This window comes from Cajanus cajan, chromosome 6 (genome assembly GCF_000230855.2).
Source record: "Cajanus cajan strain Asha chromosome 6, NIPB_CcT2T_4, whole genome shotgun sequence".
In the NCBI taxonomy this organism is placed as follows: Eukaryota; Viridiplantae; Streptophyta; class Magnoliopsida; order Fabales; family Fabaceae; genus Cajanus; species Cajanus cajan.
Window position 1 is genome coordinate 55,617,906 of NC_138522.1, and position 11,896 is coordinate 55,629,801.

The 11,896-nt window shown below is 30.6% G+C and overlaps 3 protein-coding genes across 3 annotated transcripts; all 3 read right to left on the bottom strand.

Annotated features, from left to right (window-relative positions):
• Positions 1-2,796: 2,796 nt before the first annotated feature.
• On the bottom strand, positions 2,797-3,243 carry LOC109807246 (uncharacterized). The gene has a single exon (XM_020369765.1). It carries the CDS (start codon positions 3,241-3,243, stop codon positions 2,797-2,799), a length of 447 nt encoding a protein of 148 aa, XP_020225354.1.
• Positions 3,244-6,965: 3,722 nt separating this feature from the next.
• Positions 6,966-7,871, bottom strand: LOC109807247 (uncharacterized). The gene is made up of 2 exons (XM_020369766.3): positions 7,446-7,871; positions 6,966-7,331 (listed from the first exon to the last, which is right to left on the bottom strand). Exons 1-2 carry the CDS (start codon positions 7,594-7,596, stop codon positions 7,072-7,074), a joined length of 411 nt encoding a protein of 136 aa, XP_020225355.1. The 5' UTR covers positions 7,597-7,871; the 3' UTR covers positions 6,966-7,071.
• Positions 7,872-9,475: 1,604 nt separating this feature from the next.
• Positions 9,476-11,675, bottom strand: LOC109808973 (cell division cycle 20.2, cofactor of APC complex). The gene is made up of 4 exons (XM_020372176.3): positions 11,362-11,675; positions 11,003-11,284; positions 10,641-10,910; positions 9,476-10,455 (listed from the first exon to the last, which is right to left on the bottom strand). Exons 1-4 carry the CDS (start codon positions 11,449-11,451, stop codon positions 9,733-9,735), a joined length of 1,365 nt encoding a protein of 454 aa, XP_020227765.2. The 5' UTR covers positions 11,452-11,675; the 3' UTR covers positions 9,476-9,732.
• Positions 11,676-11,896: the final 221 nt, after the last annotated feature.

The window sequence follows — 11,896 nt, forward strand, 5'->3', positions numbered from 1 at the left end:
AGTTGGTCAATCATGAAGTGAATTAAGAACTCAAGTTTAATTTTTTTTATTGGAGTAAAATTAGATAAAATTCTTAAATCCTCTAAATGACATTGATGGATCCATAAAAAAAAATATTAATAATAAAGATAAATTCTACTGTCCGAGATGCTAATTTCAGGAAGAAAAAAAAAATCTAAAAAACATTTTTCTTTTTATCAAAATTGATTCTAATTACTTAAAACAATAGATGTTGTTTTTCTTATAGGATTACATAGACCCCTCAAACGTGATTTTTAAACCTCTTATTAGAATTTGAGTGCTAACGATATCCCTTTCCATCGTTTGCCTTGCGAATTGTTTCTTGTCTTGTTCATTCTTTAATTTGCTTGGTCATTGGTTATGCTTTTGGTTTTCATTTTTTATTTTTTATATCACTGGTTTTGGAAATTAAGTCATCGTCCCTTCTAGAATTAGCACGGATTGGTACAGCTGTTGCATAAAATCAAGTAATAAAAAAGCAAAAATCTCGTGAATATTTTAGCTTTCGTAAGATTTTTTCATTTCGTATTCAAATATGTGGCGAGAAATGGACGTGTTTTCTTATATAAATTGAAAATGTCACATTCCCATTTTGTTTATTCATTATATTTAATTTCTGCCAGATCACACCATCCAGTGATATTATACGTCATTTGCCAATAAATTATTTAAATTTTATTGATTATATTTGCTTGGATGAGCTTCAAGCACACTACAATTTTATTTTATTTTGTTAAAATATCAATTTCAACTGCATGCATCAGCAGTTGTGAACTATCTATTCAAAATGCATCTTCGAATAAAACTTGGGATTAATTTCAAATACGATTCGATTAATGTATAATAACAAGTAGTTATCCATTTAATTGATTTTGTCTAAGTCAGACTAAGTGCGTATTTAGTTCAGTTTATTTTAAGGAAATAATTAATTTTTAGCCAACTGTTTTTATTTTAAAAATAAGCAATTAGTTTAAAAAAATAATTTAAATTAAATATATATATTATACCCTTCAAGGTATGACTTTTTAGTTCTTTAAAAAAAATACCTTTTTTATAAATTTTTATTTACTTTTGTCAACTAAATGATTAATTTTAAAGTATGCAACTGAGAAGTCTACTTAATTTACTGTATTTAAAACTCTATATGTGCCCTTTCTCATTGAAAACAAACAAGTTGTTATAAAAGTCTTTACTTTTGCAGATGATTTTTATTCTTGCAGTTAAATATCTGTTATTTTTTCTTCTAAGTAACTATGAATGCAGAATCAAGAGTAATATACAACTAAAGTGTATAGTTTAGACCCGTCTTAAATAAAATTGTTTAGTTTATTAGCTTTTATAAGAGAAAAATGCACATATATCGTGGAAAAGATCTCATGTGTTTGTTTAAAAAAAATTCAACAAGTACCCTTCTTTTAAAGAAAAAAAATCCTCTCCTAAAATTTGCTTTAAGTCTCACATTACATATAGTTGATTTTGGTAATCAGGTATATTGATATATATATATATATAAATAAAGTATATCTTATTAAAGACAATCATCAAACATCATGTCACACACACTGTGTCAAAATTAATACATGGTCTCATACCTTATATAACTACTGACTTTGAGTCAAGAGAGTTAATTGTGCTTATAATATAGTTCAATGTTGAATAGGTTGCGGTTACGAATCAGGGGTAGGTGTGGAGAGTTTGTATTAAGTGTGTTAACAGTAAAGACGTACATTTTATTGGGTAGAAGTGTTTGGTGAGAGAAGAGACATGGATAACAGTGAAGAGATTTTCGTTGGCGAGAGTTTGCAGCAGCACCTGGCGAAATGGGTGATAACTTATTTGGAAAAGTAGGGAAGAAGATATATAGGTGAGTTATGTTGCGATTTTCTCCTGTTGAATTTTCTGTTTTGAGGAGGGGTGACATTGAATGTGTAGTGAGTAGTGTGTAGGCATGTTGTGGACCCTTGGTGTACTTGGCATCTCTCACCAATCACCATTATGAATGAAATGAATACTTGGATGGCAAACTATCTCTGAATCACTTCCCCAATATCTGCCTTTTACCTATATTAGCATAGTTCCTTTATTCACAGTCACAGCATTATTAGTGGTACGTGTCAGATGAACAAAGAAAGAAAAAATGGAATGGTACAAAGGAAGCATGGTATCCATGTCTGGAGACAAATTGATAGGCCCCAATATCTATGAGAGGGGACAAATGGTATAACGTGGACGTTTAGCACGCCCGGGACCCCCCTAATGCCCAGCTCATCTTCTACCACCTTAAGCCTACCTTCATCTTAAATTTGGTCTTTATTAGCCAAATTCACACTTTCTTCACAACTTGCAAAATCTATTTCAACACCTTTCTGTGTCACTCACCACTACCACAATATTAATCAACATGCGGCCCTTCCATGCACCTAAAACGTAATAAGGCCCACTTATTAGTCAATATTACTCGAATAAATTCCATTACCGTTTGCCTCTTCTTATTATCAATTTAACAAAGTTGATGCGTGTTATTTGTACGTCTAATAAAAAAAATTAAATACTCTTTTATAATTTCATTAATTGTATATTAAACCTATATAGTATATACGTATTAATTTCGTTTTTAGTTAGTATCGAATATGGATGTTAGGTTAAAAGAAAAGAAGAAATTGGAGAATGAAGCAGAAAACGATGATGATATTGAAGAGAAAAGGAGAGAGGGTTGCACAGAGACATAGTGAGGAGGAATGAAAGAATGAGGCTGAGGCATAAAATAAAAAGCGTTCAAGGCGCAGAGAGTTGGGATGATTCTCTGTTGGAAGAGCTTCTCCAAAAGCCAGTGCTGAAAAACTGGTCCCACATCTCCTTCTCAAGAGCCAAAACCTCAGCCTTCTCGTCATCCTTATCGTTATCGTTATCAGCCTCCGCCGCATAGAGACGCTTCACGTCGAAGGCGTCCTTGGCGCACATGGGGTGGACTCTCTGCTGCTCGCATGCGCCGCACGTGCAGACGGTGGCCGCGGCTGGCAGTTGCAGGAGGCCTCGCTTCACCATCTTCCGGCGCCGCCGACTCCGCAGCATGCGCCGGCAGAGGCCCGCGGGGAGCTTGTAGAATGCGAGGAGGAGGAAGTTGGCGAGGCCGCAGGGGAAGCAGCAGCACACCGCCACGCACTCGGCCGCCGTGGCGCCGGCGAGCTCGGCGACCGCGTGGCGGCGGTTGTTGGAGGGCATGGGAGACAGACTGTTTTGTGGGAATGGGAATTGAAAGGAGAGAGAGTTTTGGTGAAATTTGTGTTGTGGCCTGTGGGGTTCTCTAAACCTCTAAATCTCTAAATCTCTAAATGAAGGGCATGTACACGTGGACTCTATCTTCCATTCACGTCCTTTTCTTTTCCACCTCATCCACGCGCAATTACAACTTCTCCTTTCCCTTCCATCAACGATTACCCTATTTTTAACTTTTTTATTTATAACTACTTATTTATTTATATTCATCAAATCATCTATTTCTTATAAATTTTAAATTTTAACCTCTCAATTTTTTAATTTATTATTTTTAATAATTCAAAATAACTTTGTATTCCAAAATAAATTATTTTTTCTAAATTTTAAATATAATACAAATGTTTAAAATATTTATTAAAAGACTTAATTAAAATCAGTTTAGAAAAACATATTTTAATTAAGATTAATAAAATTAAATGATGTTAACTAAATTTTTTAATTAGCATAAATTATTATTGTTATCACTTTAATCATAAAAGAAATGCATAAACATATTAATTATTAAATCACTGGGACCAACATAATTAGAGGGATTAGGAGGATAGTATGTATAAAATCTCAAATTCAAACTTTTTTAAGATGTGTTCATTATCTTTAAAAAAACATATTTTAATATGATTTAATATTTTATATGTGTTAAAAAATCAAAAAATTGTGTATTAGTAATAAAACATTTTATTTAATAGATAATATTTTGTATAATATTATTTATGTTTAATTATTCTTTTGATCTCTTAATTTCATAAATTTTACTTTTAATTTTTTTTTTTAGCCCAACCGAAATTTTAAAGTTATAGGTATTAAAAAGAAAAAATGATATATATATATATATATATATATATAGACTAAAATTAAAATATTTTTAATTATAAATATTATGTAAGGACTAAAAGTATAATTAAATTTATTGTTTATTTTAAAATATATCTTAATTTAATTTTAATATCTTATTTATTTTATAATTTAACTAAACATAATATTACTGTGTAAATATATATTGACTGAGTCTTCCATATATTTTGAATTTTGATTGAACGAAATAATTGAGTAAAAAAATGGATAACGTTAATCCTTTGTTCCATCTGAACAAAGAAGAGTTAAAAGAGAATTAATAATATGGAGTAAGTTTGGAAGACATTAAAATGTAGATTCAACGGTTAACAATAATGACTGTTAGCGATGCCGATGGTCCAGTGAAGACCGAAGACACAGAGTCACCTATGGGCTATTGACTGAAACTCCAGTACAACCAGAATCAACGTTTAAATTTAACTCTATTTTTTATCCTTCTCCTTTTCAACTCAACATCTACGTTTGTTTCTTTGTTTTTTTTTTTAATTATAATGTAAAACCTTAAAAAATTAAATATATACATGTTTGATTAACTTATTTAAAAACACTTTTAAGAGGGAAAAAATTTAAATAATTTTTTTATAAAATAAAATTAACTTATGTATAAGTTAAAAACAAGATATTGAAAAAGTTAAATAGAGAAAACTTATACAAAACAACTTATACATGAGTTAATTTTATTTTATGAAATTTTTTTTTTCCTTTTTTGTCCTCTTAGAAATATTTATAAAGAAACTTATTCAATCATATTACAATTGTATAATTTTATTTCTTCAAATACTATAATTATATAATTTTTGATATATTTAAATTGCATATATTATAATTTTCATTTATTTATTAAATGATATATATTTGTTATTATTAAAATTATTAATATATATAATTTAAACAGTAAAAATTTATATAATTATTATACTTGAAAAATTAAAATCACAATTATAATATTTAAAAGACTAAAATTGTTCCATCAAAAATTAAAAGACTAAAATTATACAACTGATACTTAAATTACTAAAATTGTTGTATTAAAATTTAAAGACCTAAAATCACAAACCGTTATACAAGACAAAATTTATCCTTTTATTTATTATATTAGTTTGTATTCGGTTTGTATTTTTTTCTTCTTCTCAATGTTCTTTTGACAAAGCGTCCCCATTAGACAAATTGAGATACTATATTGTATAAATTTTTACATGATGATAGAAAAAATTTCAAATTAATCTATAATAATAATAACAATAACAATAATAATAATATAAACCAATCATAATGAATAATTATCTAATAATAATTTATATACAAATATTGTATATAATTTTTTTATTTTTAAAATAATAAAATATTGAATGTAAATAAAAAATAATAATTGTATAAAGATTTGCATATAATTTGTCATTATTCAATTATTCGTTATAGTTGTATCTCATAATATATAATTGCATTTTAACTTGTACTATGCACCAAATAAATATTCAATTTTATATAACTAAAATTTTTAATAAATATTTTTAAATATGCATAAATTATATTCTAATTAATTTTAATACATAAATTATATTTTTTATTAATAATAAATAATTTATTTTATTGTGATATTAAAATATTTTTAAGCTTTAGTAAAAAATAATATATTAAATTTTAATTTAAAAATAAAAAAAAATCAATAAATTTAAAAGATCAACAACTAAGTTAACTTAATAATGAAAGATTAAGATAATATGTATATAAAAAAATATTAAGTTGGGTGTCTTATTATAATTGTTGAAAAATAATAAAAATGTAATAACGGATATTTCAGCAGAATATGGCAATCACAATTAAGAATTGCCTAACTGTTTGAAACGTAAGGTTGTGAAGCACTGGATGCGAGTGACGTTTCATTAAATTAAAGGGTGGGACCATTTAACTTAGTGGTCAAACATGCCTAATTAAAAAGTATTTTAGCTAATACTACTTACCTATTATACATCAACATCTCATTTTCTCTTCTCTTCTTTCATTTTGCTGTCCAATATCCTAAAATCCTAGCCTAATTAAATGCCAACTAAGAATGCGTTTTTCAATTATGATTGTTTAGTATTTTAATTTCTACATTACATAGTATAAATAATTATTTTCATGTGATTAAAATTATAATAAATAATATTTTAGACGTACAATGAATATTTTAAATAGTTATATCAACTTATTTTTAAATATTAATAAATTTTATAAAACAAATGAAATTTAGTTTAAATATTTAAATAAATGATGGCATGAACATTTAAAAAATTTAGATTTATGATGAATAATTTATATTGTAGCATTTTTTTTTATTTATTAATATTTAATTTATAAATAATTATGATAAATAAAAATTAGATTATATAAAAAGTTAAAAGAATTTTTAAAATTTCTCTCATTAAAGAAAAACTTCTAAAAATATCCTTATATAAGATAGAGGTTAGTATTTAATATATAAAGATCAATATGAATCAATTTTTTGAAAATCAAATCAAACAAATCTACTATAAAATTAGATTAATTAACCAAATTATTTTTATAAAGTAAATCGATTTAAATTTTTTTTAAAACAAAATAAATTTTATAATTTAGATCGATTTAATTTTTTAAAATCTTTTACAAATTACTAGAACAAACCTTACTTTACAATATAATATTGTAGAGTTGATTTAAGTTTAAACTTAAAATATAAAATGATATCAAAGTTTATAATAATAATTATCGTGTAGACCGTATTATTCTTGTTACTTGTTAGTTTTCTCTGTTTTGTTTCCCAATCATTAAAAAGAGTAAAAAAGTAAGAATGTTACTATATGCAAATTATGTATTTTAATTTATAAATATAAAAATAGATACCAATTGAAGTGAGAGCAAAATTCTTCGCATAAATAAAAAAAATATGGAAACAGAAAAAAACTAAAAGTGAAGTCTCCGATTAATAGTCCTATTCCTATATTTCATAATTCCCCTGTATAGAACTGCCCTATTAGGAGGCATCATGTCCTCTAATTTGGGCACATGCCTCCATTTCTGAACATTCTCCATCACCCAAATTTCCTCAGCCTTGATTCCCCGTACCCTTGTCGTTGTTGTAATCATTTTCTTATCTCCACAACTTTTGTTTTTTGATGTTTCTTTTGCAAACCGTACCTTCTTTGCTTCATGTTTCTCCGAGCCTACAAAGGAAAAACAATGATATTATTTTTTCAAGTACGTAACGAATTTAGAGTTAAAGTAAAAATAAATAAATAAAAATGGTAATTAATGTTTGAAAATAATAGAAATGGTACCACTCAAATTCTTTTGGTCATGTGCGTATTCATACTCAAATTTCTCCATGAAGTTAGATAGTAGACGTTTATGGACTTGATGAACCAAGAAGACCATGCTTCCGGATACAGCAACCACAGCCATCAACCCTAATCTCGTGGAGTTCTCCATTTTTCTTTTCTCTTTGCTATTTAGCAAACAAACTTTGGATAAATTATATGGATATAGAAATAGACATTTATAAGTATCATCCAAGAAAATAACATGGACACTGGTAGGTAATCATTTTGCAGAGGAAATAAAATGATTATGAAGGAGAAAAAGGAGAGTGTGAAGGATATGTAATGATTGTTGGTTTTCAGTGCTTATATATGGAACATGGGAGAGAAATTGACGATCTTCATAACAAAAGAATATTTTTTTTTCTCGCCAATTTTAACCACGAAAATCCAACAATGCACTGATGCTAAGTTAGGAACAGACCTTAAATAGTGAAACTGAAGAATGTTTCATTTATAATTTGTTATTTTTGGACCCATAGAAATTAGAATGGCGGCTGGATTTATCTTTGGATTTTGGATTCTATGATAGATTTGTCTCTCTGTAAGATGGGCAAATTCAGACAATAATGCTTAATTTAAACTGACCCGGATTAATATTATTTCCTATTCTCGAATAATAGGTTGTGAGTCTCTTGAAAAAGAAAAACACTTTAATTAACATAATAAGGATGGTCATATATAGCCAACCACACCTCATGCATATATATTTAGGAAGTCTCAAGAATGAATGAATAATGACAAATAAATCTTATCATCAAAATTAAAATACCCAAGTCATATAATTATTTTTAAAGTAGTCACGTAAAGTTAAATCTTAATAATTTATTTAGGATTGTATAATTCAACTTTATTCTTCACATTTTTATATAAAAGATAATATTTTAACATGTATTATATTCGAGATAAATTTTTAATTTATATAGTTAAAATTTACAATAACTGATTTTTAAATAATAATTTATATTTTAGACTTATAAATAATTTTTATTGTTATCGCTATATAAAAGGATTTTCGATAAATTCCAGCTTATTTACCAAATGGGACTCTCTTACAATAAAGATCTGTTTCAAAGCTTATAACCTCTATGGGGTGGTTAACATTGAAAAAATGAGGCTTCCATGTGGAGAACACAGACGCCATCTATGTTTTCAGTTGAAGTAGATGACATCTAAGTTTTTCATGTGAATGTTACGCAAATAGTCATATTATGCTAGGAGTAAAGTTTTCATATTTTGAAGCTTTAAAAAAAGTTATAAGTAGGGGTCGACAAGACTCCACATGTCGTATTGATCTAGACTGGCCCGAAAAAGATTGGACAAATTTATATTTTAAAATTCGACCTGATATATTTCTTAAAACAAGTTTGGGTTGTTATCCTTGGCACATCCCAACTCAGTTTAATGTATTGCATTGTTTTAAAATATATTTTTTTTAATAATTGTGTATTAATAATAAAACTACTTTATTTAATACATATCATTTTTTTTATATATAAATACATGAATCTTTCTGCAAAGTTGAGTATGAGTAGATATCAGGTACACTTCCTACCATTAGCGCAAGTACTGAAGTTAGATATACTATTTTCGACAATTTGGTCCGAGTTTTAAGCAGTAGAATCCATCAAATCAATTTGGTTCCATGAGAGTAAAATTTATTCAGCAAACTGTCAGGAAATGAGGATATTGCATTCATGGGGGAAGGCTAATTAAGCTTACTTTCACAAAAGAAAAACCTTCAGCCAGCATAAAGTTCCAGCTACCAAGTATGGACTTCGTCTGTAGTCATAATCTGTACAAACTAGTGCTTTAAAATACAGAATCACGGACCCCACATTACACTTTTTATTTCGTTTTCTGAATTTGATATTGAGAGCAACACGATACTGTTTTATTGTTAACAATGCTACTATACTTGACACCAAAATACCACTTATGGATTTGGGGGCCCTCAAAAACATTAAGAATTTAAAAAGAAAGACCAGATCAACAACAAAGAGAAAATTTCCAAGCATACACATTCATTTCAGTTAGGATTTCTTTCTGTACAGACAACTTCACCCATTATATATCTGTCATACTATTTATGTACAAAAAGAATGATCAAGGTAATAAATAATAAATAATGTGTACAAAAAAATGCTCAAGGTAATATTGAAAGTTAAAAAATAAAAAAAATTAATACAATGTCTAGAATATCTGCACAACTCACAGTCTCGGGCTCGCAGAAATTCTACATGCATATTCAACGAATACGGTTCACATGAGCAAAGGGCTCAGTGTCAGCTTTAGGCGCTGGTTTGGAAGCCTGTGGCGTTCCAAAAACATTCCAAAATCTCAGCGTCTCATCCCCTGCTGCAGAGGCCACAGTACACCCATCTGGACTTTGAGCCATGAACAGCACCCTGGAGGTATGACCCTTGAGCTCTGCCATCTTCACCATTGAAGGGTATTTCCAAAGAGAGAGCTGGTTGTGGGTGAAACCATGCGAGCTAAGCAACTCACGCTCATTCTTGTTCCACAGCAAAGCGCACACCTGCGAGCCTGTGTCAACAGAGTTCAAGCAAGCCCCTGTATGGGCGTTCCAGAACTTAATGCAGTGATCACCCCCACCTCCACCAGAAGCTAGCAGATTCGCCTGGAAGGGACACCATGCTAGTGCCTTCACAGCAGCTCTATGCTCCTCAAACCTGTGAAGCCAATGGGTCGGTGAATTTGCAGAGACCATAGACCTGTCCCATATGTGAATAACATTATCATTGCCTCCACTCGCCAATTGTCGTCCTGAGGGAGACCACTTGAGCCCACAGACCTCCTGCTGATGCCCCCTATAAGATTCAACAATATGAGACCTCACTCTAACATCATTATTAACAATCCTACTGTCCATCCCTCCAGTGGTGAGGATATGATTGTTCCAACACAGTGAACCCACTCTCGCTTGGTGCCCACCTCTTAGTGTCCTTAGCTGCAGTCACCAAATCAAATCACAACATCAGATTGCATACAAAGAACATTCCAATTTCACAAAAACACAAAAAAGAGTTCAATTTCTATACAACATCAATGTAATCAACCAATAAAGATCTACACAGTCAACCATTCAAAATTCACCCCCAAAATGGATAAAATTTAAAAAAGTAAAACATTTACCATCCTAGAAGCATCAGCATCCCAGAGCTGGACATGAGAATTGTTCAAACCAATGGCTAAATCGCGCCCATTAGGAGCCCAGGAAACGCTAGTAACGGGACCATCTTCCTCATCCACGGTAACAAGTTCCGCCGTTGAGCAATCAGCGGCATTCCATATATACACGGTGTTTCCAAGGGCAATACTGAGAACATTTCTGCTTCCCCAGTCCAACAGGTTCAAGTAAAAGTCATCAAGTATATCAGGAGCATCCAAAGTCCTCTCAGAACTCTAACAACCATTTCCACAAACAGTAAGAACACAATTTCAACTTTCATAGCATCTGACTAATAAACACATAATTTCGAATTTAATTAACAAACCTGAGGAATGTAGCGCCTGGGCTTAGAGGATTTGGAAGGAGGAGGAGGCGAAAGGATGGAGTTGGGAATGAGTTCAACCGGAGTTGGGGGTTTGTTCTTGAAGGCCAAGATTCGAGTTCTGTTCATGTTGAAAGCCTCAGCGAGTTGCTTCAAGTAGGCTTCTCGCGACGGTGACGTCACCTCGGGGTTCTCTTTCTCCTTTCCCTTCTTGTTACCCTCCGTCAGCATGTAGTGAGCGTAATCGAAGTCCATCGCAGACCTATTGGGGATGAACCTGTCCAACTGTTTCCAAAATTAGGGTTTTATTTTTATTTTTATTTTTATTTTTTGCGTGTGGAAATAATGATGCTGGGGCTTACGTTTTCTTGAGAGTTTTTTCTGCGGAGGAGATCTTGGAAGGGCGAACGGGACTTGATCTTGGAGGAAGAACTCCATGGTCCCGCGTCCATGGTTGGAGGAAGAAAAAGAGCGAAAGAAAGCCTGCAAAAGAGATAAACAAGTGAGTGGAAATGAAGAAGGAAGGGAATGGAGAAATAGAGAGAGAGAGAGAGAGAGAGAGAAGAGAATGTGAATGTGAATTGCGGTGGTTGTGAGCGCGCGAAGATCAGAGAGAGATGAATAAGTGGTCGGAGAAGGAAGAGAAGAAGTGAAGAACGATATAGAAAGAATAATAAAGAAATAGGGTTCGTGACATCCTTTTATATGGAAGTAGCCGTTGAGATGTGGTATGACCAAATTACCCTTACATCCCTCACTCACAAACCACCACCTAGCTACTAACGTTTTTTTTTTTTTTTTTTTTAAAGAAATGGACAAGCTGTGAAACAGACTTAAAAAATGGAAGTCAGGCTTCAAAGGACACTTCAAAATTGGAAATCATGTTTCACAAGACAA